The 25,940-nt window shown below is 67.0% G+C and overlaps 2 protein-coding genes across 2 annotated transcripts; both read left to right on the top strand.

Moving 5' to 3' along the window:
- Window positions 1–475: 475 nt before the first annotated feature.
- Window positions 476–15,516, top strand: LOC135993004 (laminin subunit beta-4-like). Its single transcript, XM_065642552.1, has 35 exons — window positions 476–560; window positions 2,125–2,174; window positions 2,705–2,880; window positions 2,986–3,109; window positions 3,213–3,286; window positions 3,465–3,653; window positions 3,734–3,797; window positions 3,877–4,082; window positions 4,164–4,284; window positions 4,692–4,880; window positions 5,007–5,186; window positions 5,659–5,771; window positions 5,904–5,983; window positions 6,227–6,383; window positions 6,551–6,703; window positions 6,804–6,962; window positions 7,045–7,166; window positions 7,558–7,678; window positions 8,091–8,277; window positions 8,461–8,604; window positions 9,029–9,260; window positions 9,633–9,796; window positions 9,885–10,109; window positions 10,479–10,693; window positions 10,780–10,876; window positions 11,413–11,791; window positions 11,873–12,057; window positions 12,132–12,361; window positions 12,473–12,676; window positions 13,216–13,360; window positions 13,446–13,653; window positions 13,744–13,885; window positions 14,357–14,533; window positions 14,625–14,781; window positions 15,173–15,516. The coding sequence occupies exons 1-35, from the start codon at window positions 523–525 to the stop codon at window positions 15,304–15,306; spliced, it is 5,541 nt and encodes a 1,846-aa protein (XP_065498624.1). The 5' UTR covers window positions 476–522; the 3' UTR covers window positions 15,307–15,516.
- Window positions 15,517–15,551: 35 nt separating this feature from the next.
- LAMB2 (laminin subunit beta 2) lies at window positions 15,552–25,872 on the top strand. Its single transcript, XM_065642551.1, has 33 exons — window positions 15,552–15,734; window positions 15,903–16,066; window positions 16,148–16,283; window positions 16,468–16,541; window positions 16,695–16,883; window positions 16,960–17,023; window positions 17,907–18,109; window positions 18,197–18,317; window positions 18,583–18,771; window positions 18,845–19,024; window positions 19,100–19,212; window positions 19,342–19,421; window positions 19,498–19,633; window positions 19,759–19,914; window positions 20,026–20,153; window positions 20,238–20,355; window positions 20,462–20,654; window positions 20,730–20,873; window positions 20,999–21,230; window positions 21,306–21,469; window positions 21,550–21,774; window positions 22,331–22,545; window positions 22,639–22,735; window positions 22,804–23,176; window positions 23,249–23,433; window positions 23,510–23,751; window positions 23,819–24,022; window positions 24,115–24,259; window positions 24,578–24,785; window positions 24,869–25,010; window positions 25,118–25,294; window positions 25,374–25,533; window positions 25,620–25,872. The coding sequence occupies exons 1-33, from the start codon at window positions 15,692–15,694 to the stop codon at window positions 25,754–25,756; spliced, it is 5,337 nt and encodes a 1,778-aa protein (XP_065498623.1). The 5' UTR covers window positions 15,552–15,691; the 3' UTR covers window positions 25,757–25,872.
- Window positions 25,873–25,940: the final 68 nt, after the last annotated feature.

Below are 25,940 nucleotides of genomic sequence, written 5' to 3'. Positions count from 1 at the left end.
GCCCCCGCACGCAACCCTGTGCTCTCCGCAGGGCTCTGGGGGCCAGTGCCCAGCCCGGCCGGTCCGAAGGATCCGAGGCAGTGCCGACTGGCACAGGGTGAGTGTGGCCTTGGCTCAGGGCACAGGGGGGAGCAGGATCCATCGGGCATGGGTGCTGGGGGAGCATGGCTGCTGTGCCTCCCTGGGGCTCCCAGCGCTGCTGCTGGAGACGTGCCCTGAGCAGGCACAGATGGACTCACATGGTGCAGGGCGAGTCCTGGCCAGGCTGCCCATCTTGGTGGCCCCACGTGCCGCACAACTGGGCACGGCAGCCCTGCGCAGAGCACTGCTGTCCCCCGGGTGGGCCACCACTAGCTTGTACCTGGCCTCTGCCTCACCTTGGTTAACGCACGGTGCGGGCAGGTCCCTCCCCTCGCCTGGCACGGCTGCTGGAGGAGGAGACAGGCGCCAGCCGCCCTCCTCCAGGAACAGCCGCCGAACCCAGCGGGGCTGAGCTGGCCGACGCTGCAGCCCACCTGGGCCATGGCCACCTGCCCGGCACCCAGGCCCCACGGGCACAGGTAGGAGCTGGTGCACCAGCAGGGAGCCCCGGGCACGGCAGAGCCGCAGGACACGGCACAGCCCATGGCACACGGCACAGCCCCGGGGCACAGGCCAGGCGCTGGCAGCCAGCACGAGGCGGCACACAAGGAAGGGGCCATGGGGTCCCTCGGGAAAGACGGGCTGGGTCCCCTCCACACCTGCCGTGCACTTCCCGCGGCTGGCGCCTGTTGGACTTTGCTCGGGGAGCCGTGGCAGTGGGGAGGGCCGGGTCCCTCTGGAGGAATGTGCCCAGCCAGTGGCATCGTGGCTGTGCCCATGCGAGCTCCTGGTGGAGCAGGCACCAGGTGTGGCTCCACCCTGCAGCCGTGCCAGCGCCTCTGCCACGGGGCATCCCTAAGCGGGGCAAACAGCGGTGCTGTGGGCCCCACGCAGCCATGCCAGTGTTGGGTGCCCATCCTGCTGTGCCGCCCCGCAAGCAGCGGCAGGCACGTTCTTGCCGTGCTGTGCCGGGAGCCCTGGGAACACGGCGCCGCTGGCTCGCCGACCCACGAGGTGCCCTTTTGTTCACCGGTGGAGCCCGCCGTGCTGCCCGCGGGCCGGGGCGTGCCAGCGCTGCCGATGCCTGGCCGGTCTGGCCTCCACGGGCGGGCGGGCAGCGGGGGCCTCCAGGCAGAAGGAATCAGCAGTGACATTCCCGTAGCCTGGAGACCGCCGTCCCTTTCAGCGGGCAGTCCATTTGAATAAGAATCGTGCGCGGGGAAGGGGGGCCGCCGGCCGCCGCCATCCCATTGCCGCCCTCGCCCCGGCTCATTTCTGCACACCCAGCCCGGGGGGCAGTGGGTCCCACGTCGCCCTCACCCTTGGCCTTGGCCCCGCTGGACGCCGCAGGACGCCAGGTACCGGGGGTTTGTGGGGCTTGGGGACCCCCTCGCTGGCATGTGGCCCTGCACCGCCTCGCCCGCCACTTTGGCGCGGCTTCGAGCGGGGCAGGCGGCAGGGCAGAGCTGTGGCTCCCCCCGCCGCCCCGAGCCCCCCTGCCCCGGCTGGCTCCCACGCAGGGACAGGAAAGATGTGTTTGGGCAGCGCCGGGGCCAGGCTTTGATCCAGTGCTTGCAAGGCTGGGAACAGGCGGTACCGGGGGAGAAGGAAACACAAAAGACAGCTCCAACCTAAATTTAACAGCAGGACCAGGGACGCCCTTGTCCAGCCGGCTCCAGTGCCCCTGGCTCCCCTCCCTGGCTGGCCCTGGCCCGGCACTGGGACCCCCCAGGGACACCAGTGACACTCAACACAGGATGGGCACGGCACAGCTCGTGCAGGGTTTGGGGGTGCAGGGCATGGCTGTGCACCCGGGCCCGTGCAGGGCTGGGGCATGGCCGCGGGGGTGGGCGCTGGGTGTCACCCCAGGGAACTTTAGTACCCAACTGCCCCACCTGGCCTCACTTCGCCGTGCTGTCCCTGGGGTGCGCTGCCGTGTCGGAGCTGGGTGGGTGCACTGTGGGGAGAGGCCAGGCCCTGGCCGCCCTGTGCCCCGTACCGTACCCCACGCCCTGCCACAGCGTCGTCTCTGTGTCCCCCCAGGCAGAGCCCCTGGCTGCCCATGGACCCCCTGGCACTCACTCTCCTACTGGGTAAGCGCTGGCCTCGCCGGGGCACCGTGCGTGGCTGGACACCCCGTGTACCCGCGATGCGGGGGCTGCGGTGGCCCTGGACCCAACCCGGGGCAGAGGGTGCCGGGCAGCGGGGCGGCGGCGATGGCGATGCTCCTGGCCGGCAGCAGCCAGGGCCTGACGGCCACAAATCCCAGTGAGGAATCCGGCCTGCGCTGAGCCCCGGCAGGATTAACGAGCGCCTGACCTGGCTCCCAACTCTCCCCGGCACCAGTCAGCACCCCGGGGGCTGCCCGGCCCCCCAGGAGCACAGGCAGCCCAGCCCCCTGCTCCCTGCCCCCCGGTCACGAGGCCCCGGCGCTGCTGCCAGCACCTTTCTGGGTCACGGAGCTTCGTGCTGCATCAGTGGGTCGGGACACGGAGATGGGACATGACGGGATGGCTGGGGGTGGGGTGGGTGCTGGGCAGGCGTCTGGGGTGCACGGGGCAGTGGGAGGCACCCAGGGGGGCCCTGGCGCAGCCCCCAGCCCGTGTCCTCATGCTCTCTGCAGCAGGGGTGCTGGTGAGGGGGGCCTGGCAGGAGCCCGACCCAAGCCACAGCTGCGCCCGCGGCAGCTGCTACCCGGCCACCGGGAACCTGCTGGTGGGGCGAGCCCCCCGCCTGAGTGCCACCTCCACCTGTGGGCTGGCTGGGCCCCAGGAGTTCTGCATTGTCAGCCACCTCCAGGTGAGCCCACACAGCCCTGGCACAGCCCCGGCACAGCCCCGGCACAGCCAGGCACTAGTGCAGCCTCCAGCCGCCTGTGCCTGATGGTGCCACTCCTTGGCACAGGACTCAGAGAAGTGCTTCACCTGCGACTCGCGGGATCCATCCCTGCCTGAAAGCCACCGCATCGAGAATGTCATCTACCTGAGTGGCCCCCATGGCCAGCGGACCTGGTGGCAGTCAGAGAACGGTGAGACCAGGGCAGCAGCGGGGCTGCCCCGTGTTCTGTGTGCCTTGGGGCTGCGTGGTTGTGGGATCTGAGGGGTTTTTGGCCCCCACCTCTCTGCCCCCAGGTGTGGAGCATGTCAGCATCCGCCTGGACCTGGAGGGCGAGTTCCACTTCACCCACCTCATCATGAAGTTCAAGGTGGGTCCTGGCACATGGGTGCCTGGGATGGGATGGGATGGGATAGGGTGGAATGGGATGGGATGGGACGGGACGGGGTGGGATAGGATGGGGTGGGATGGGACGGGATGGGGTGGGATGGGATGGCTCCGCAGGGACTGTGAGGCCGGCTCCCCATCCCATCTCGAGTGTCCTGCAGACCTTCCGCCCCGCCGCCATGCTGGTGGAGCGCTCAGCCGACTTCGGGCGCAGCTGGAAGGTCTATCGCTACTTCGCCTACAACTGCTCCAAGCTCTTCCCGGGTGTCCCCAGCCAGCCCTCGGGCTTGGTGGACGAGGTGCTATGTGACCAGCGCTACTCCGAGATCGAGCCCTCTAGCCACGGGGAGGTGTGTGGGGCTGGGGTGGTACACAGGGCGGGCCGAGGGGCTTGAGGGGGACAGGCTCACCCACCACTTCCTCCTTCCAGGTCATCTTCAAGGTGCTGGATCCCTCCATCCCCGTGGTGGATCCATACAGCCCACACATCCAGGGTGCGTGGCCAGGGGTGCCAGGACTGCGGGGCCGGGGGGTGGTGGGGTGGGTGCTGATGGTGCTATCACCACCCTCCAGACCTGCTGCGTGTCACCAACCTGCGGGTGAACCTCACCAAGCTGCACACACTGGGGGACAACCTGCTGGACATGCGGCAGGAGGTGCTGCACAAGTACTACTATGCCGTGGATGAGTTGGTGCTGCGCGGGAGCTGCTTCTGCCACGGCCACGCTGCACACTGTGCCCCGGCACCCGGTGCCCCAACCTCCTCCATCCCCAGCATGGTGAGGCGTACACAACCATCAGCACGGCACAGTGTCCCCTGGGGCCCGGCAGCCACGCTGAGCTGGGTGCTCCCCACCCAGATCCATGGACGCTGTGTCTGCGAGCACAACACGCAGGGGCTGAACTGCGAGCGCTGCCAGGACTTCTACCACGACCTGCCCTGGCGCCCGGCTGAGGGCTCCAGCACCAACGCCTGCCGCCGTGAGTGCCTCATGCCAGCACCAAGCTGGACTTGGGGTCCCATACGCTGGGTTGGGGGAGTGTGTGTCCTGCATGTTGTGTTTGGGGATTTGGGGGTCCTGTATGTTGTGTGGGGGGCGTTCAGCATCCCGGGGCTGTGGCTTGGGGCTGGGGATTGCAGGTCCCACGTGCTGTGCTTTGGAGTTGGGGATGCGGCATGTGGGGCTGGGGTTTGGGGGGGTCAGGGTGCTGCAGGCTGAAATTTGAGGGGGTTGGGGTGCATCCTGCTGAGATGTGGGGATGGGGGTTCTGCAGGCTGAGGCTGGAGGGGTTGGGATTGAGGAGCTGCACCCCCAGGTTCTGGATGAGGGTGCTGCCAGGTGGGGAGCTGGGGTTCCGCATGCCGTGTCGTGTCACCGTCCCCGCAGGCTGTGACTGCAATGAGCACTCGCAGCGGTGCCACTTCGACATGGCCGTCTACCTGGCCACGGGCAACACCAGCGGGGCCGTGTGTGACGGCTGCCAGCACAACACCATGGGCCGCCACTGCCACCTCTGCAAGCCCTTCTACTACCGGCACCCCCGCTCCGACATCCGCGCCCCCACTGCCTGTGCCCGTGAGTGCCGTGAGACCCCAGCCCCATGGCTTTCCTGAGCCCCACGGCTCCCAGTGCCACCAGAGCTGGCCCCACAGCTCCCAGTGCCAGCAGCCCCAGGTCCCCACCGTCTCTCTCTCTCGGCAGCGTGTGACTGTGACCCGGCGGGCTCGCTGGATGGAGGTGCCTGCGATGGGCATACGGACGTGGCGCTGGGCATGATCGCGGGGCAGTGCCGCTGCAAGGAGAACGTGGCCGGTCCCCGCTGTGACCGGTGCCGGCACGGCGCCTACGGCCTCAGCCATGGCGACCCGCAGGGCTGCCAGCGTGAGCTGGGACACAGCGATGGGCACGGGAGGATGTGGAGTGAAGGGATGGGGATGGGGATGGAGGGATTGTGATGGAGGGATCATGATAGAGGGATCATGATGGAGGGATGTAGATGGATGGATGGCCATGGAGGGATGTGGGATGGAGAGAAGGGGATGAAGGGGTGGGGATGGAGGGATCATGGTGGAGGGATGGGGATGGAGTGCTGTGAAATGGAGAGATTGTGATGGAGGGATGCGGGATGGAGGGATGGAGATAGAGGGATGTGGATGAGGGGTAAGAGATGGAGGGATGTGGATGGAGGAATCATGAAGGAGGGATGTGGGATGGAGGGGCTGAGAGGTAGCAATGGCGATGGGGAGGTGAGGGATGGAAAGACACAGGACGGGGAGGGAGGGCCGTGAAGCCCGTGGGCTGCGATGCCACATGGCAGCCCCTCATGTGTGGGGGTGCATGTGGGGGGGGGCAGCGTGCAGGTGTGACCCACGGGGCACGGTGGCCGGCAGCTCCCCCTGCGACCCCATCAGTGGGGACTGCTACTGCAAGCGCTTCGTGGCCGGGCGCTCCTGCAGTCAGTGCGTGGTGAGTGCCCCTGCCAGCCCCACAGCCAGCCCCACACCACACTCCCTGGCTCTGACTCACCCCAGCCCCACGGCACCCCCCAGGGCTGGGCTGGCCACACACATGCCCCACACCCCCCCACTCTTGCTGCAGCCCGAGTTCTGGGGCCTGAGCTACGATGTGGGGGGCTGCCGGCCCTGCGCCTGCGACTTCGGGGGAGCCTACAGCAACCGGTGGGGCACGGGGACGGGGGGGCAGGAGTGGGGACAGGGCTAGGGGTCAAGCATGGGGGGAGGGCGGGTTGGGGCCATCGGTGGAGGGATGGGGACAGGGTTGGGGAGATAGAGGGGTCTTGGGATGGAGGGAGGGATCTCCATCCCCAGAGATGGGGGGATGGGGACAGGGATGGACAGAGGGATGGGTGAGGACAGAGACAAACAGAAGGATAGACTGAGGGACAGGGTGGTCACCCCCAGGTGCTCCATGGAGGATGGGGCTTGTCCCTGCCGTCCTCACCTGATGGGGCGGCAGTGCGACCAGGTACAGCCCGGCTTCTTCTGCGCCCCCCTCGACTACTACACCTACGAGGCTGAGCAGGCCACCGGCCATGGCCACGGCCACCCCCAGCTCCCAGTGAGTCCCAGGCTTGTGCATGGCTATCACTGTGCACCATGCTCCATGCATGGCTGTCACTGTGCTCCTTGTGTGGCTGTCACCCTGTCCTGCATGTGGCTGCCACTGTGCCCTGTGCACGGCTGTCCCCATGCATGGCCACCCGTCCCCTGACCCCGTCCCCGCAGGGCGCCATCCGGGCCGAGGTACCCCAGGACTGCCTGGAGTACGACCCCGGGGAGCCGGGGGGGCGGAAGGGACGCTCGCGGCACCAGCGCAGCCCCCCTCGCACCCCCCAGCCCCGCGGCCCCTCACGCCGTGTCCGCCAGCAGCCCCCCAAGGTGAGCCCCAGGGGGGCAGGATGGGGCGTGGTGGGGTGCTGTGGGGTGCGGGGGGCAGAGCCAAGGGAGCCAGGGCCGAGCTGTGCCCTGTCCCATCCAGCCGGACGTGGAGGAGGTGGTGCGGGATGGCACCGGCCACATGGTGACATGGACGGGCTCGGGGTTCGCCCGGGTACGCGACGGGGCTGGCCTGACCTTCCGTGTGGACAACGTGCCCTACCCCATGGACTACGAGCTGCTGCTGCGCTACGAGCCTGAGGTGAGCATGTCCACGGCCACAGTCGTGGCCATGGCGGGTATGGCACAACATGGCCCTGATGCTACCTCGCCTGTCACTGCAGTCGGCCGAGGACTGGGAGACTGTGGTCAGCGTCAGCTCCCGGGCACTGCCCACCAGCCCTCGCTGTGGGAACCTGCTGCCCTCCGAGCAGATGTACCGGGAGAGCCTGCCCCACAGCCGGAGGTGGGGACGGGGTGGGATCATGGGGTGGGATGGGATGGGATGATGGCATGGCGTGGCATGGCATGGCGTGGCGTGGCATGGCATGGCATGGCGTGGGATCAGGGTGAGATGGTATGGGATCAGAGTGGGATGGGATTGCATGATGGTAGCATGGGATGGGATGAGGATGGAGATGGGGTGGGAATGGGGAGAAGGATCAGCACAGGACAGGTACAAGGACATGCCTGCCACACTCCCAGAACTGAGGGATGGGCATGGGATGGAAACAGGGACAGTCCTATGGCCCCATAGGAGGACAAGGGATGGGGACAGGGTCAAGGAAGATGGTTGGGTCCTGCTGTTGTCCCCATGGCCCTGTTGTTCCCGTGCCCCGATGCCTGCCTCTGCACAGGTACGTGCTGCTGTCCCGGCCCTTCTGCTTTGAGCCAAGCACCCCCTACGAGGTGACTGTGAGGCTTCAACGGGCCGGTGTCACCCAGCGCCACCCCGGTGCCTTCATCCTCATCGACTCGGTGAGCGGAGTCCCTCTGCACCCCATGCTGGGGGCTCAGCAAGGGTGGGGTGATGGACAGGGATGCGGGACCATGGGCGTGTGGGGTGGGGATGGGGATGTCAATGGGGCTGTGAACATTGATGGAGTTCGGGCTGGCCTTAGGGATGTCACCAGGGATGGGGATAAGGAAGCCTGTGGGATTGGCAATTCGGGTGGGAGCATCAATAGGCTTGGGATGTTGATGGGGTTGGGGATGTTGATGAGGTTGGGGTTGTCAAGGGAGCTGGGGCTGTTGATGGGGTTGAGGAGGTCAAGCCCCCAGCAGGGTCAGGGCTGTCCCAGGGCAGATGGATCTGTCCTGAGAGCAGGGGCCAGGTCCTATGGAGGGTGGTGGCTGTGCCTCCCCCAGCCCCATCTCCCCTCCCGTTCAGCTGGTGCTCCTGCCACGGGTGTTGGAGCTGCCAGGCTTCCACGGGGCAGAGGGAGCAGCTCGCCGGGAGGAGCTGGAGCGGTACCGGTGCCTGGAGGCGTTTCGCATGGCCCCCCCATCCCCGCTGGCCCAGGCCTGCACCCGCCTGGTCTGCAGCGTCTCGGCACTGCTGCACGGCAGGGCCCTGTGTGAGTGGGGATGCTGCGGGCAGCAGGATGAGACGGGGTCAGGGGATGTGATGGGGGCAGCGGGCGAGGTGGAGCCAGCGCGGTGGGTCACGATGGGTCTGTGCCCATGGCAGGGTGCAGACAGGGTGTGGGCAGGATGCAGGCAGGACAGCCCCAGCCCCACGCTGGCTCTGCTGCCCGCAGCCTGCCAGTGCGACCCACAGGGCTCCCGCAGCAGCGAGTGCCAGGCGCAGGGAGGGCAGTGCCAGTGCAAGCCCCACGTCATCGGCCGCCGCTGTGACCACTGTGCCCCCGGCAGCTATGGCTTCGGGCCCCTGGGCTGCAGCCGTGAGTAGCAGGATCTGCGCCTGCCAGGCGGCCCTGTCCCTTCTGTCTGTCTGTCCACTCAGCTGTCAGAGCCCCATTTGCTGCCTGTCTGCCTGTTCACTTATCTGTCCATCTGTGCACCTGTCCATCTCAGCCCTGCTGTCCTGCAGCCCATGGGCTGGGTCCCAGTTCCCCCTCCGTCCATCCATCCATCCATCCATCCATCCATCCATCCAAACCCCATGTTCCTGCCTGGCATGGGCACTGCCCTGCCTTGCACTGACTCATCTGTCCATCCGGCTGTCTGTCTGCCCACAAGAATCCTCCTGTGCTGTAGCCTGTGGGTTGGGCATGCCCTGGGTGCTGGTCCCCCATCTGTCTGTCTGTCTGTCTGTCCCTGTGTCACTGCTCCCATGTGCCTGACCTGACCTGTGCCACCCCGCAGCCTGTGCCTGCTCCCTGGAGGGTTCAGTGTCTCAGCTGTGTGACGCAGTGAGCGGGCAGTGCCAGTGCCAGCCTGGTGCCGTGGGCCGGCAGTGTGACCAGTGCCAGCCCGGCCACTGGGGCTTCCCTGCCTGCCGGCCCTGCCAGTGCAACGGGCACAGCGAGGAGTGTGACCTCCGGACAGGCAGCTGCCTGCACTGCCGTGACCACACCGCCGGCCGGCACTGCGAGAGGTGAGCCTGGTGATGGGGAGGGGATAAGACAGCATGGGATGGGATGGGATGGGATGGGATGGGATGGGATGGGATGGGATGAGATGGATGAGATGACATGAGACTGAGATTATGAGATATGAGATGGTGAGATGATGGGATAGGATAAGCTGAGATGAGCTGAGATGAGATGATGAGGTGAGATGGGATGGAGTGGGATGGGATAGTGAGATAGGATATGATGGGATGGATGAGATGGGATATGATGGCATGGCGTGGCATGGGATGACACGGGATGGTGGGATGAGGCAGGACGGGATGGGAGGATAGGATGGGATGGGATGGGATGGGATGGAATGGACCCCCAGGGCCACTCACTCCTTGTCCTTGCAGGTGCCAGGACGGTTACTACGGGGACCCAGTGCTGGGCTCGGGGCAGCAGTGCCGGCCCTGCCCCTGCCCTGGCTACCCTGGCACACGGCACTACCACGGCAGCGCCTGCCACGCTGACGAGGAGACCCACCACATTGTCTGCCTCTGTGCACCTGGATACACCGGTGAGGGGCAGAGCAGACACTGTGCAGTGGGGATCCCCCAGCACCGGGACTGCAGGACTCCCAGCACCCATGGACCCTGTCCCGACAGGACCCCGCTGTGACCGCTGCTCCCCCGGGTACTTTGGGATGCCGGAGATGGAGGGGGGAGCATGCCGGCCCTGCCAGTGCAACAACAATATCGACGCCAGCGACCCAGGGGCCTGCGACCCCCACACGGGGCACTGCCTGCGCTGCCTGTACCACACCACCGGACCCCGCTGTGCCCACTGCCAGCTGGGCTACTACGGCAATGCCCTGCAGCGCGGCTGCCGGCGTGAGTGGGGGGGCTGCACCAGGGCTGGGAATGTGTGAGGGTTTGGGGATGTGGGTGGGTTTGGGGTGATGCAAAGGCTCAGGGTGGGGGGTGAGGCTTGGGGCTGCTTTGGGGTGTGGGGGGATTGGGGTTGTGTGGGAGGGTTGGTCAGGGTTTGGGGGTGGGTGGGGGTTTTGGGGCTGTGCCTGCGGTTGGGGCTGGGCAGGGGACCTGGATTGGGGTTGGGGTGTTGGGATCCAGAAGGGTTGGGGTGGTGCATGGGTTTGGTACCAGGCCAGCGATTTGGGGTGCTGGGACCAGGTGCCAGGAGGGCATCGCCTGGGTGGGGGGTACAGGCTGAGTCCCACATACCCACCCACCCCCCTGCAGGCTGCAGCTGCAACCCGCAGGGCACCCTGGCCTCCCACTGCACCGCCGGCACCTGCGCCTGTGACCGTGGCACCGGGACCTGCACCTGCCGGCCCAACGTGCTGGGCAAGAGCTGCGACCGCTGCGCACCCCACTTCTGGAGCCTGGGGGGGGCAGGGGGCTGCGAGCCCTGTGGCTGCCACCCCACACGTGCCCTGCACCCCTCCTGTGATGCGGTGAGCCCCCCCAGCACCCTGGCATGGCTGCACTGCCCTCCTGGCACACGGTGACCCGCTGGCTGAGCATGCTGCTCTTGCTGCAGGTGACGGGGCAGTGCCAGTGCCAGCCTGGCTTTGGGGGCCGTGTCTGCTCCCAGTGCCAGGAGCATCACTGGGGAGACCCTGAGCGGGAGTGCCGAGGTGGGGGCATGTCCCAGGAACCGGGGGCGCGAGGGCTCTGGGGACCTGGGGTGTGGGGGGAACCTGGGTACATGGTGGGACTCCAGGGACATGGAGGGCCTTAGAGACATGTTGGGACCCTGGTGACATAAGTGACCCTGGGGACATAGTGAGAGATTCTGAACATGGGGGCACTGGGGAGACTGTGGGACACTGGGGACATGGGGGACTCAGGAGATCCTGAGGACATGTTGAGGTCATGGTGACATGGTGGGACCCTTCAGATGCGGGGGACCCTGGAGCTGTAGTGGGATACTGGGGGTATGGTGGGACCCTGGGGACACGAGGGACCTTGGAGACACAGTGGGATGCTGGGGCATGGAGGACTCAGAGGACCCTGAATACACAGTAGGATTGTGGGGACATAGGAGACCCTGGGGACATGGTGGGATTCTGGAGATACGGGGAGGTACGGTGGGATGCTGGGGACATAGTGGCACTCTGGGGACACGGGATTCCCTGGGGAGGCTGGGACGCGCCACCGCCTGTCTCCACAGCATGTGAGTGTGAGCCGCTGGGTGCCGAGAGCCCACAGTGCGAGCCGGCCAGCGGGCAGTGCCAATGCCGGCCCGGCTTTGGGGGGCTGCGCTGTGACCGCTGCCAGCGGGGCTACCAGGAGCCTTTCCCCCGCTGCTCACCCTGCCACCCCTGCTTCGGGCGCTGGGACCTGGCCCTGGGCAGCCTGCGGGATGGGCTGCGGCGCCTGGGGGCACAGGCACGGGCGCTGCGGGAGGGGGGAGCTGCACCCCAGCTCAGCCCCCACCGCCTGCGGGAGCTAGAGGAGGCCCTGGGGCGCGTGGAGCGGCTGCTGGGTGAGGGGGGCAGCCCTGGTGGCCCCCTCCTCAACGAGCTGCCCGGGCAGCTGGACAGCACCAGGCAAGTGTGCATGGTGAGCTGGGAGTGGGGATCCCTGTTTTATCACCCAAAAAGGCTTGAAACCCCTCTTCCTCCCCAAAGGATGGAGCTGGATGGCTTCTGGAAGCAGCTCCAAGAGCTTGAACAACATCTGGATCAGCTGGCACAGGCAGATGTGCGGCACCGTGACCGGCTAGCCGGGCTGACCCGCGAGCTGCAAGGCCTCAACCGAACCACCTCCCACCTCCAAATCCTCCTCAGCACCGTGGCAGCAGCTGGATTTGGCGGTAAGAGCATCTGGTGAGGATTGGGGAGTTCTGTGGCAACCATCGTGGCCACACCCTGACACCAGCATCCTCAGAGGCGTACCGCAGCATCCTGGCGTCAGCAGAGAACTCGCGGCAGGCGGAGGCGGTGGCCAACGGCACGGCCAGCCAGCTGAACAGGGCACAGGCCATGCGGCAGGCTACCGAGAAGATGCTGCGGCAACATGGCGATGCTTTCCGCCGTGGCATGGCTGCGACACGGAAATCCTTGCGGGAGGCACAGAAACGGGTGATGGGACTCAGTGTCACTGGGATCAATGAGAAGGTGAGAGCAGGACTGGGGGGGGCAAATTGGCTCATGGGAGGAGACCCCCATGCTGGGGATCTCCCCACATGCAGTGTTGAGCTGGCATCTCCACCACTGGCATCACCACAGATCTGTGGGGTGCCTGGGGACCAGAGCTGCAAGGAAGCGCCTTGTGGAGGAGCCTTGTGCCGGGACGGTGCAGGGACACGGCACTGCGGTGGCATGGGGTGCACGGGGGCACTGCCCATCTCGGTTCGAGCCCTGAACAGCGCCCGTAACACCTCACTGCAGCTGGAGGTGGCCTTGGGGCAGCTGGGGGTTGTGGCACAGAAGGTAGGGGTGGTGGCTCCATGGCACTTTTTGTTGTCCCCTTGTACTGTGCATGGTACGTTTGTGCCATTTCTGTGTCCCTTTGCACCACATTCATGCCTCCGTGAACATCCCGCTCATTCCCTTTCCATGCCACTATGATGTCCCTTTCCATGTCCCACACTGTGCCCTTTCCATGCCTCTTTGCATGTCCCCTTGCATGTCACACCTGTGCCCTTTCCATGTTCCCAAGTATGTCCCCCCTTTTATGCCCCTGTTACACCCTTTCACACATGCCCCTTCTGCCACTTGCATGTCCCTCTGGGCCACTGCTGCACTCCCTTGTGCACCCCATTTATGTCCGCTTGTGCACCCCTTCTATGGCCCCTCATACCCTGTTGCACACCCCGTTCCTCGTGTCCCCTTGCACACCCCCCACGCCCCTTTGCACACTCTGTTACCATCTTGTCCCCATGCATGTCCCCTTGTACACCCTGCCCACCCCACTCTGTCCCCTTCCCTGGGGCTGCCCCATATCCCCTGCTCAGGCCCGTGCCCCCCAGACGCAGGAGGTGCAGGAGCTGGCACAGGGGGCGCGGAGCCGGGCAGAGGAGGTGCTGGGGAGGTCACAGGCTGCCCGCAGCCGCTCGGAGAAGGCGACAGCTCAGCTGCGGGACTTCATCCGCCGAATCAAGGCCTTCCTGGCAGGTAGCACCGGCTCAGGGTGGGCACACGGGCATGGCGGGGGTCAATGTGCCCACCCTGAGCCCACCCCACTCCCCTGTCCCCGCAGAGGAGGGAGCTGACCCGGGCAGCATCGAGCTGGTGGCCCGGCAGGTGCTGAACATCTCCCTGCCCAGCAGCCCCCACCGGATCCGGGAGCTGCTGCAGGAGATGCAGGAGAGCATCGGCCAGCTGGAGGGGGTGGACGTGGTGCTCAACAGCACGGCGCAGGGGCTGGCCACGGTGCAGGGGCTGCTGGTGCAGGGACAGAACGCCAGGTGAGTGGCAGGGGACATGCCAGGGTGGGCAGGAAGTGTGGGTCCATCCCCCAGCACTGGCAGGGGCTGGAGCTGCCCGTGCTGCCACAGGGAGCGAGCAGAGGGCGTGAGGGATGAGCTGGCAGGGACACAGCGGGTGCTGGAGGAGGCGCGGGCACAGGTGACGGCGGCGAGGAGTGCACTGCGGAGCGCCAGGGATGCCATCCAGGTGACCGAGAGCAGAGCCAAGGAGGTGAGGGACACTCAGGCTGCTGGCACGTCGGGGCTGGGGGACTGCAGCCAATGCTGCTGGCGCGGGTGGGGAGTGGGGATGGTGCTTTGGGTGTGCTGGGGGCAACGGGGTCAGTGCTGTGGGGGCATGGAGAATAACGAGGTTGGGGCCATGGGTGCACTGGGAGTAATGGAGTCGATACCATGGATGCACTAGAAGCAATGGGGTCAATGCTGTGGGTATCATGGGAGTAACTGAGTCAGTACCATGGGTGCACTGGGAATGGTGGCTTTGGTGCCGCAGGCGCACTGGGAGTAGCGGGGTCAGCGCTGTGGGTACACTGGGAGAGCAAAGCCGATGCTGTGGGCACACCAGGGGCAGCGAGGCTGTGTCAGGGGGACATGGACAGTGTGGGGCAGGTGCTGAGGCTTCGCCGAGGCAGTGGGGCTGGCAATGTGGGCACAATGGCAGCCGGTGCCCATGCATGTCCAGGCAGAGCGCAGGCTGCAGGCGCTGGAGGGGAAGGAGTCACGGGCACAGCGGCGGCTACAGGAGCTGGCACAGCGCGTCACTGCTCTGCAGAAGCGGGGCCGGGACACTCGCCGAATAGCCCAGCAAGCCAAGGACGGGGCGCAGCGTGCCACTGCTGCCTCGGGGACACTCAGCCAGGTGAGCCCTGGCCCTGCCTGGCCGCAGTGCAGCACAGAGGGGGCATGGGGTGCTGGGAGGTTTCAACCTCACCATGTCCTTGTGCCACCAGGATCTGGCACAGGTGACGCAGCGCTATGTGGTGCTGAAGGGTCGAGTGAGCGGGCTTGCTGGGGTGTCCAGCGGGGCCCTGCAGCGTGTGACACAACTGACAGCAGAGGCCCAGGACCTTCTGGACAAGGCCAGCAGCAGCAAGAGGAAGCTGGAAGGTAGGGAGGGAGCATGTGGTGAGGGGCATTCCCTGCCATCCCCACCCTGCTCAGTGCCCACCTCCCCATGCACATCATAGGATCATAAAACAGTTTGGGTTGGAAGGACCTTCAAAGTTCATCCAGTCCCATCCCTGCCATGAGCAGGGACATCTGCACCAGCTCAGGTTGCTCAGAGCCCCGTCCAGCCTGGCCTGGGATGTCTCCAGGGATGGGGCATCCACCACCTCTCTGGGCAACCTGGGCCAGGCTTTCACCACCCTCAGGGGCAACGATTTCTTCCTCGTGTCACCTCTTGTCCCCCTGAGCACATCCCGCATTGCGCCCCAAGGGTGACCTCGGCTGGGGACATGGCGGGGGGCTGATCCCTGACCATGTCCTCACCCCACAGAGCTGGAGCAGCACTTCGGGGCCAACGAGCGGGCAATGGCGGCGAAGGCAACGCGACTGCAGGCGTTGGAGCAGCAGGTCTGGGGGCTGCTGGAGGAGATCCGGGAGAGGGCCAACGCTTACGCCACCTGCTAGGGACCAGCGGCGGGGCCGGGGGCTGGAGTCCGGTCCTGCCCCGCGGCCCCTTCCCCGGTCCCCACAACCCGGGGGTGTCATCCGCTCCGCGGGTGCCTGTAGCACGGCCGCGTTTGCAAATAAAGCCCTGACCAGCGGCTGCCCGTGTCCGGTGTCTGCCCGCGTCCTGCCTGCCCGCGGCCGGCGCTCCCCGCTCCGGCCGGGATCCGCCCCGCGCTTTCCGCGCAGCCCCGAGCGCTGCGCCCGCCGCCCAGCTCGGAGGGGGGAGCGGGAGGGAGCGGGACGGCAACGGGAACCGGCGGGACGGGACGGGACGGCACCTGCCGAGCGCCCCCTTTTTGCGCCCCTCTTTGCGCGGCTCTTGCGCCCCGGTTGCGCCCCCGCGATGCGGAGCCCCGGCGCCCTCCTGCTGCTGCCGCTGCTGGCTGGTGAGTCCGCGCCCCCCCCCGCAGCAGCGGCGGGGCCCGGGGGGGGCCGGGGTCCGGCCCGCCGCCCTGTTTCCGGGCGGCCACGGAAGGGGCCCCGCGCGGTCGCGGGGGGAGCCCCGGTCCGGGACCCCCCACAGCCGGCGCCCTCAGCGGCTCTCTGCCCCGCAGGGCTGGGGGGGGCCCCGGCCCCCGACTTCCCCCAGGTCTGCGCCCGCGGCAGCTGCTACCCGGCCACCGGGGACCTGCTGGTGGGACGAGCCCCCCGCCTGAGTGCCACCTCCACCTGCGGGCTGCGCCGGCCGCAGCCCTACTGCATCGTCAGCCACCTCCAGGTGAGCGGGACAGGGACGGGGTGGGGACCAGGGGGACACGACAGGGTTGGGGACACACTCCGCCGAGCCTCCCACTCGCAGGAGGAGAAGAAGTGCTTCATCTGTGACTCGCGGCGACCCTACGATGCCCGTGCCAACACCAACAGCCACCGCATCGAGAATGTTGTCACCACCTTCGCCCCCCGCCCCAAGAAAGCCTGGTGGCAGTCGGAGAATGGTGAGCCGCAGGCGGGGGCGGCAGGGTGTCCCGGGGGGGCTCTCCTTCCCTTCCTCCCACGCTAAGGAAGTGTGACTCAGCCAGCGGCCGCAGCCGCACCCCTGGACCATGGCCGGGTTGGGGGGGATGAGCCCCGGGGACCCACGGAGTGGGTGCTCCCTGCAGTCACACGTCCTGTCCCCAGGCGTGGAGCATGTCAGCATCCAGCTGGACCTGGAGGCCGAGTTCCACTTCACCCACCTCATCATGACCTTCAAGGTGGGTCCCAGCATGTGGGTACCTGGGATGGGATGGGATGGAGATGGGACAGGATGGTACGGGATGAGATGTCATGGGACAGGACAGGATGGGAAAGGACAGGATGGGATGGGGCCTGTGGGGCTGGCCCCATACCACCTGCATGTCCCACAGACCTTCCGCCCCGCGGCCATGCTGGTGGAGCGTTCGGCTGACTTTGGGCGCAGCTGGAAGGTCTACCGTTATTTCGCCTATGACTGTGCCACGTCCTTCCCTCACATCCCCCGTGGGCCACCACGCCGCATTGATGATGTGATCTGCGAGTCCCGCTACTCTGACATCGAGCCCTCCACTGAGGGAGAGGTGAGGCCCTGGCAGCGCCCTAGGAGGGTCAGGGGACCCCACTGCTCTCCCCTCACCACCTTGCTGTCCCCCCCAGGTGATCTACCGGGTGCTGGACCCTGCCATCCCCATCCGGGACCCCTACAGCCCTGCCATCCAGAGTGAGTCGCCCGCCCTGGGCTCCTGCCTGGCTGCTCTATTTTGGGTGCAGCTATTTTGGCTGCTCTCTCCCTGCTCTGAGCCCCACAGCAGGGCCAGGGTCAGATCCAGCCAGCGGGGCCTCAGGTCTCTCCTGCACCCCACCCTGTGGGAGCAGCTAAAGGTCGGGCTGCATCGGATCAAGCGGAGAGGGATGGCTGTGCCAGAGCTGAGCCCAGTGCCAAGCAGCAGCCATGGTGCGGGATGGGGTCAGTGACGGGCAGAGGAGTCAGGCTGGGTGCAGGATGCAGCGGGTTAATCACCCAGGGCTAAATTTAGCCTGGGAGCAGGAGGGGAGGAATCTGCAGGGCAGGGCTGCTGGAAAGCTGCTGTCCCCAGGGGAGCCGTCCCATCCTGCCGGGGCCCCCAGGCTGCACCCGCCCGGCACAGCCATCCTCCGGGCACAGCCCCGGTGGAGCGTGCCCCGATGCCCAGGGAGGTGCCCTTGCCCAGGGTGCTTGTTCTGCACTGGTGAGGTCCCAGCCCTCATCTGCTGGGGGGGGTCCTGCAGAGCCCCAACCCTGCACAACCATGCGCATGAGAACCGAACCACCGCAGCTACGCACAGCCCACCCTGGCCACGTGCAACCACGTGCATGTGATCCAAACCACATACAGCCCTGTGCCAGTAAGCCAGGCCATAGAAAGCCGTGCCCAGTCTGATGGCATGCAGCCCTGCGTGGACACCCCATGCCACACACAGCCCAGAACAACTGTGCACAGACAAGCCGAGCTGTGCCCAGCTCTGGTGAATGACCCACAGCCCCCATAGCCATGCACAGAGCTGAGCCGTGCATGGACAAGCCCGGCCAACCTGTGCCAAGACTGGTCTCTCCAATCCCTCAGATCTGCTGCGTGTCACCAACCTGCGGGTGAACCTCACCAAGCTGCACACACTGGGGGACAACCTGCTGGACACGCGGCAGGAGATCCGGGAGAAGTACTACTACGCACTCTACGAGCTGGTGCTGCGTGGGAACTGCTTCTGCTATGGGCACGCTTCTGAGTGTGCCCCGCTCAGTGGGAGCCCCGTCACCACCGACGGCATGGTAAGGCCAGCCAGCCCCATGTGCCATGCTGGAGCCAAGTAGCTGGATGGCCTGGCCCCACAGCCCCTCATCGTGACATCCCGGCAGGTGCACGGGCGCTGTGTCTGCAAGCACCATACGCAGGGGCTGAACTGCGAGCGCTGTGAGGACTTTTACCACGACCTGCCCTGGCGCCCGGCTGAGGGCTCCAGCACCAACGCCTGCCGCCGTGAGTGCCCCACACCGGCACTGGCTCCTGGCACAGAGATCCCAGTGCCATGACTGGCAGGCTGCACTGCGCTGGAGGTGCTGGGATGTGCTTGGGTGGGAGCTGGCATCCTGCAGACCAGCTGGAGGGGTTTGGGTGCTGCCGGCTGTGGTTTGGGGGGGTTTGGGGTTGGGATGCTGTATACCGGGGGGACGGGGGCCAGGGCTGGGGAGATTTGGTACTGGGTTGGGGTTCTGCATGCCATGTCATGTCACCGTCCCCGCAGGCTGTGACTGCAATGAGCACTCGCAGCGGTGCCACTTCGACATGGCCGTCTACCTGGCCACGGGCAACACCAGCGGGGCCGTGTGTGACGGCTGCCAGCACAACACCATGGGCCGCCGCTGCCACCTCTGCAAGCCCTTCTACTACAAGGACCCCAGCAAGGACCTGCGGGACCCCGCCGTGTGCCGAGGTTGGTGCTGGCAGGCGCGTGGTGCAGGGTGGGCTGGGGGGTCAGGGTACTGACCCTGCCTGTGCCCCCCCAGCCTGTGACTGCGACCCCAAGGGCTCTCTGGACGGGGGGCTGTGCGACAGTGCTGACGACCCAGCCCGGGGGCTGATTGCGGGGCAGTGCCGCTGCAAGGAGCACGTGGCTGGTCCCCGCTGCGACCGCTGCAAACCCGGCTTCTTTGGCCTCAGTGCCGCCAACCCGCAGGGCTGCCAGCGTAAGTACCGGGGAGGCACCCACTGGGGTCGGGCGTGTGGCTGGGCCCCCCAGACACCACTGGCTCTCTGTGCAGGGTGCCGGTGTGACCCCCGTGGCACGGTGGCTGAGAGCAGCCGGTGCGACCCTGTCAGTGGTGACTGCTTCTGCAAGCGGCTGGTGACCGGGCACGGTTGTGACCAGTGCCTGGTGAGTGGGGGTGTTCTGGGAGCTCTGCGTGGTGCTCAGGGGGCCTGTGCACAGAGCTCAGGGCCATGCACGATGCCTGGGGCCATGGCACCGCAGCCAGGCGCTCCCTGACAACCTTACCCTCTGCAGCCTGAGCACTGGGGGCTGAGCCACGACCTCCACGGCTGCCGGCCGTGTGACTGCGACGTGGGAGGTGCCCGTGACAACCTGTGAGTCTTAGTGGGGACGCAGGGAGTGAGGGGTGTCCCTGCTGGCATCAGGTCTGACAGTGCCTCCGGGTACCAGGTGTGCCATGGAGACGGGACAGTGCCGGTGCCGCAGCCACGTGGTGGGACGGCAGTGCGGCCAGGTGGAGCCCGGCTTCTACCACATCAACCTGGACCACTACACCTATGAGGCTGAGGATGCTCGGCTGCATAAGGTAGGAGATGAAGTTGTTCCTCGGGGAGAACATAAGGCAGAGCAGGGCGCTGGGTGGCTCTTTTCAGGCTCTCCAGGCCAAGGTAGTTTTTGGGGTCCCTTTTTACACCCTCCCCTTCACACCAGGGCTCCGTGGTGGAGCGTGAACCCCCAACGGACCACCCGGCTTCATGGACGGGGACGGGCTTTGCCCGCATGCTGGAGGGCGGCTATGTGGAGTTTCATGTGAGTGATGTGCCTTTCTCCACCGAGTACAACGTGATCATCCGCTATGAGCCCCAGGTGAGCACCGGATGGTGAAGCCAACAGCGAGATGGATCGTCAGATTGGGAGGTGGTGGTGGGGAGTGCTGGATGGTGAGGCTTTTTGGCACAGCCTGTTCTCTGCTGGCAGCACCCGGAGCCTTGGAAGGAGGTGAGGGTGAGGGTGCTGCGCCCCAGCCCTGTCTCAGCCAGCAGTCCTTGTGGAAACACCATTCCAGCTGATGACCAGCTCTCCACCAGCCTCCCCTCCGGTGCCAGGTGAGCGTGTCACCAGGACGCGGCTGTGCTGAGGCTCACGGGAGGCACCCAGCTGCCCGTGCTCTGCTTTGTCCCCTCACCCAGGTACATGGTGCTGCCCCAGCCTGTCTGCCTGGAGCGGGGTGTCTCCTACACCCTCCGCCTGGAGCTGGGCTGTGCCGCCACTCGACAGGATCCCACCGCCAGTGTGCTCATCGATTCGGTGAGGAGCAGCCAGGCAGTGGGATGTGGGCAACAACCTTTCACGGGGGCAGGATGTGGACATGGGGAGAGACAGGTATGACATTGCATTGACTCGTCCCCCGCAGCTGGTGCTCCTACCCCGTTACTCCTCACTGGAGATGTTCATCGCGGGCGACCCCGGCTCCATGGAGCGCCGGGAGACCTTTGAGCAGTACCGCTGTGCCCAGCCCTTCCACACTGCAGGGCCCTCGCCGGTGGCCGAGCCCTGCGCCAGCCTCCTGCACAGCCTCTCAGCCATCCTGCACGATGGGGCGCTGCGTGAGTGTGACCCCCCCAAACCCACACCCCGTCCCACGCCCCACGGCTGCCGCTCACCCCAGTCTCTGCTCGCAGCCTGCCTGTGCGACCCCCAGGGCTCGCTCAGCGCCGAGTGCCGGCCCCAGGGCGGGCAGTGCCGCTGCAAACCCAACGTCGTGGGACGGCGCTGTCACCGCTGCTCCCCAGGAACCTTTGGCTTCGGGCCTGGCGGGTGCCGAGGTGAGTCCCGTGGGGCTGTGCCAGCCTGGCCTGGAGAGGAGCCCGGGCACCCTGGGTTTGGGGGAACCAGGGAGGGATGCTCCCCATGTGCCAGAGGCAGACGCCATGGGTGTTGTGCCTTCCAGCATGCCAGTGCAGCAGGGAGGGGTCGGTGAGCACCGTCTGCGACAGTGTCACAGGGCAGTGCTCCTGTCGTGAGGGTGCCCATGGCTCGCGCTGCGACCGCTGCCAGCCTGGCCACTGGGGCTTCCCTGCCTGCCGGCCCTGCCAGTGCAATGGGCATGCTGAGGACTGTGACCCCCGGACGGGCAGCTGCATGCGCTGCCGCGACCACACGGATGGTGAGAGGTGCCAGAGGTACGTGGGGTGTGTGCTTGGTGCAGGGCAGGGTGCTGCCGGCAGCCTCGGCCCTTGCTGAGCGCCTGCCCGCAGGTGTGCGGCCGGGCACTTTGGGAACCCAGCACTGGGCTCCGGGCAGCACTGCCGGCCATGCCCCTGCCCCGAGGGGCCCGGCAGCCCCCGCCACTTCGCCGCCTCCTGCTACCAGGACCCCCGTTCCCGGCAGGTTGTCTGCCACTGCAGCCCCGGGTACACAGGTGGGTGCCCACCCCTGCGCACTCAGTGCCCTTGGTGGTCCCCAAGTCCCCAGGCACTGCCCAGCGCTCTGTGCCGGCAGGTCCCCGCTGTGATGAGTGTGCCCCCGGCTACTACGGAGACCCGCTGCAGCCTGGCGGGCGCTGCCTGCCCTGCCAGTGCCACGATAACATCGACGCAACGGACCCAGAGGCGTGTGACCGGCGCACAGGGCGCTGCCTGCGCTGCCTCTACAACACAGCGGGGCCGCACTGTGCCGAGTGCCAGCCTGGCTACTACGGGGATGCCACGCGGCACAGCTGCAGGCGTGAGTACCCATGGCCGTGCCAAGACAAATGTCTCCAGGGCCCAGCACATCCCCGGGGGCCGCGGTTGCCCATGCCCATGGGGTCCCTGCAGCCCTGCCCTGCTGTGGGCTGTCTCCAGCTCGGCCCTGGCACTGTAGCCACAACCACATCATTGTCCCTGTGCCCAGCTTCTCCCATCCCTTCTACATACTCATCTCATGCCCATTCCTGTCCCCGTTCCATCCCATCCTCACTGCCACCCTGGCTCTGTCACCATCCCATCCTCATCCCATCTCTGTCCGGTTCCTGTTCCATCCCATCCCCATCAGTGATTCTCATGCTGTTCCCATTGCATTTCCACCCTATCCACACCCCGTCCCTGCCCAACCTCTGTCTTCATCCTGCCTCCACCTTCACCCATTGCCATCCCCATCCCATCCCTGCTAGTGTCGCCATCCCATCTGCACCCCCAATCCCATCTCTGTCCCAATTCATTGCCAATCCAGTCCCTCTCCTCATCCTGTCCCCATCCCTTTTCAACTCCCCTGTCCTCACTCAGCGCCTCTCTGGTTCCAGGTTGCTCCTGCAATGCGCTGGGCACTGACCCCAGCACCTGTGGGCCCCAGCAGTGCCAGTGTGACGGGCGCAGTGGGCAGTGCCACTGCCTGCCCCACGTGGAGGGCCAGAGCTGCGACCGCTGCAGCCCCAACTTCTGGAACCTGGGCAGCGGGCAGGGCTGCCAGCCCTGCGCCTGCCACCCCCAGCACGCTCTGACACCTGCCTGCAACCAGGTGTGATGGGGATGGGGATGGGGCTTGGGGTGCTGGGCTGGGTCTGGGGACACACCACGGCAGTGCCAGCCTCGGCCACAACGTGTCTTTCAGTTCACGGGGCAATGCTCATGCCGGCCGGGCTTCGGGGGCCGGACGTGCGCTGACTGCCAGGAGCACCACTGGGGCGATCCGCAGCGGCAGTGCCGAGGTGAGAGCCGGTGCCGGCGGGGGGTCCGTGGTGGGCCCTGCGGCGCCCTGACCCTGCTGTCCCCACAGCCTGCGACTGTGACCCCCGTGGCGTCGCCAACACCCAGTGCCACCGCAGCAGCGGCCACTGCGAGTGCCGGCCTGGCATATCGGGTATCCGCTGTGATCAGTGTGCCCGTGGCTTCGCTGGCGCCTTCCCCGCCTGCCAGGCCTGCCACCCCTGTTTCGGGGATTGGGACCGGGTGGTGCAGGACCTGGCTGCCCGCACCCGAGCGCTGGCGCAGCAGGCCAGCCTCCTGCAGCACACCGGGGCTGCCGGCGCCTTTGAGAGCACCTTCCGTCAGCTAGAGGAAAGCCTGGCCACCGTGCGTGGCGTGGTGGCCACCCGCAACGCCACTGCCACCACTGCCACCCACCTGACGCACGCCACAGAGGGGCTGCGGTGAGCACCCAGTGCAGGGCACAGCTCCCCAGGGTGTCCCCAGGAGCGGGTTGTCACCCTGTTCCCTTGCAGGCAGCAAATTGAGGATGCGACAGAGAGGCTGACGCGGCTGGAGGGGGAGCTGACGGCTGCCCAGGATGCCAACTTCAATGCCAGCCATGTGCTGAGTGCGGTGGACCGGGGTGCCCGTGCCCTCAACCACAGCCTGCAGGACCTGGAGCACCGGCTGCACACCCTCAAGACCTCCAATTTCCTCGGTGAGCCATGTCACAGAGCCAGGTTGGGGCAGCGGGGCCATGGCTGGGGGTCTGACAGTGCCCCCGCCACCCCTAGGCGCCTACGACAGCATCCGCCAGTCCCATGAGGAGTCACGGGAGGCTGAGCGCCAGGCGGACACCTCCACCCACGCCGTGCCCAGCCCCATCAGCACCTCGGTGGCCACCCGGCACCACACCGAGCAGCTGCTGGCCAGTCGGCGGGACGACTTCAACCGCCAAAACGCAGCCAGCCGGCGGGCCCTGATGGACCTGGCAGCAAGGGCGCAGGCGCTGAGCCTGCATCCGCTCAATGAGAAGGTGGAACACGGGAAGGGGACCGGGAGGATGGTGCCGGGAGCCGCTCTGAGCCCATGCCGCCTTGCAGGTCTGCGGTGCGGCGGGGGATGTGCTCTGCGCTGAGAGCCCCTGCGGGGGAGCCGGGTGCCGGGATGAGGACGGGGGACGGCGCTGTGGGGGCCTGAGCTGTGGCGGGGCTGTGTCCACGGCTGACAGCGCGCTGGACCGGGCACGGCATGCCCAGGAGGAGCTGCGGCAGGCTGCCGGCGATGTGGCCCAGCTCTCCCACAAGGTGCGTGGCACATGGGCGCTGGTGGGAGCAGGTGGCACAGCTGTGTCCCCCAGCCCTCAGGGCTGATGCTGAGGGTCTCTGCCCCTGCCCAGGTGGCTGAAGCCAAGGGGAAGGCGGATGAGGCCCGGCTGCAGGCGCAGGCAGCCCTGGACAAGGCGAACCAGACTAGGGCTCGGATGGAGAGCTCGAACAAGGAGCTGCGGGAGCTCATCAGCCAAGTCAAAGCCTTCCTGAGCCGTGAGTGCCAGCATGCTGAGGGGGCTGGCTGCCCCCACCCAGCAGTGCGTGGCTCTGCGCCTGGCACCACACTGCACTGACGCTGCACTGCATGCTCCCTATGCTGCATGTGGGCTGTACCACCCCGTCACTGCACTGCGTTGCATGGTCCCTGCCTCAGCCTGACCATCCCATGCCCCTCATAGCCGTCCCCTGATCCCCTGCCCTGCCCCACATTTCCTCGCCATGGCTACCCCTGACCTCCACCACCCCTCGGTCCACCCATCCCCTCTGTCCCGGGGTGCTGTGAGGAGCGACACTGATGGCTCCCACCCGCAGAGGAGGGGGCCGACCCCGAGAGCATTGAGGTGGTGGCCAGCCGGGTGCTGGAGCTGTCGCTCCCCGCCGCGCCGGCCCAGATCCACCGCCTGGCCGAAGAGATCAAGGCACGGGTGCGCAGCCTGGCCAGCGTGGATGCCATCCTGGAGCAGACGGCCGGTGATGTGCGCCAGGCCGGGCAGCTGCTGCAGGACGCCCAGCGGGCCAGGTGAGCCTGGGGACATGGGGACACAGCCCCCTGGGAAACTATCAGGCTGGGCTGGCGCTGAGGCCATGCCATCCCGGCTGCAGGTCGCGGGCAGAGGGGGTGCGCGGCACGGCCGAGGCAGTGAGACAGGCACTGGAGGAGGCGCAGCAAGCCCAGGGCATGGCCGAGCAGGCGCTGCACCGTGCTGCCGGTGACATACAGCACAGCGAGAGAGCCCTCGGCACGGTAAGGGCCCCATCGCTGCTGCCTCAGCCCCACAGAAATGGGCAGGGACCAGTCCTCGCTGTGTGGGCTCTCTGACCGTGCCTGTCCCCCGTGCCACTGCTCCCCAGATGCAGGTGCAGACGGTGAGCGCAGAGCAGCGGCTGGCAGATGCCATGGGGCAGATCGGGCTCCTGGATGGACAGACAGATGCCCTGAAGGTGAAACGTGCCAACAACAGCCTGGCAGCCACACGCGCCCAAGAGGCAGCCAGCACCGCGCGGGACCGCGCTGGCGAGGCCAAGCAGGTGGGTGACAGGGGGCGCGTATAGGGGGCTGGTGGAGGGTCCCCCGGAGGTCCCACTGATGGTCCCTGTTGCCCATCAGGTGCTGGAGGGGCCGCTGCGGGACCGGTACCGCACAGCACAGGAGCTGGTGGAGCACCGGGCACAGGGCGCTCAGCAGGCGGGCAGCCGGGCACAGCGGCTGCGGGACGAGGCTGCCGGGCTGCTGCAGGATGCCCAGGGCAAGCTGCAGCGACTGCGAGGTGAGGCCAGGGTGACGATTCGGGAGGTGGGAGTGGTGGGGGCCGGGCTGACCTGTGTCCCTCTCTGTCCCCCCCTGTCCCCACAGCGCTGGAGGAGGCGTACGAGCGGAACGAGCGGGTGCTGGACGCCAAGGCGGCCCAGCTGGGCGGGCTGGAGGCCAGGATGAGGGAGGTGCTGGACACCATCAACCAGCAGGTCCAGATTTACAACACCTGCCAGTGATCACCCGGAGGGGCCCTGGACCCCCCCGCAAGCCCCCAGCCTCTGCCTGCCCCGGAGCCGTGGGCAGCACGGGGGCTGCGGGGCATCCCCTGTGTGAATAAAGTTACAGAGCAAGACAGCCTGAGCTCTGCCCCGCGCCGTGGGCCCCCACGCCCGCCCGGGTGGCCCCGCAGTGACCTCCCTG

The sequence above is a fragment of the Caloenas nicobarica genome, chromosome 11, assembly GCF_036013445.1.
Source record: "Caloenas nicobarica isolate bCalNic1 chromosome 11, bCalNic1.hap1, whole genome shotgun sequence".
In the NCBI taxonomy this organism is placed as follows: Eukaryota; Metazoa; Chordata; class Aves; order Columbiformes; family Columbidae; genus Caloenas; species Caloenas nicobarica.
This window is presented reverse-complemented; position numbering and strand designations above follow the sequence as displayed.

Bases quoted from the DNA above. Each gene is read 5' to 3' on its own strand.
- LOC135993004 (XM_065642552.1), top strand. From the start codon at position 523: ATGGCCACCTGCCCGGCACCCAGGCCCCACGGGCACAG. The intron at 5,187-5,658 runs GTGAGCTGGGAC...GGGGGGGGGCAG, and splicing joins CGACCCGCAGGGCTGCCAGC to CGTGCAGGTGTGACCCACGG. The intron at 10,110-10,478 runs GTGAGTGGGGGG...ACCCCCCTGCAG, and splicing joins CCTGCAGCGCGGCTGCCGGC to GCTGCAGCTGCAACCCGCAG.
- LAMB2 (XM_065642551.1), top strand. From the start codon at position 15,692: ATGCGGAGCCCCGGCGCCCTCCTGCTGCTGCCGCTGCTGGCTG. The intron at 19,213-19,341 runs GTGAGTGGGGGT...TACCCTCTGCAG, and splicing joins ACGGTTGTGACCAGTGCCTG to CCTGAGCACTGGGGGCTGAG. The intron at 25,011-25,117 runs GTAAGGGCCCCA...ACTGCTCCCCAG, and splicing joins GCGAGAGAGCCCTCGGCACG to ATGCAGGTGCAGACGGTGAG.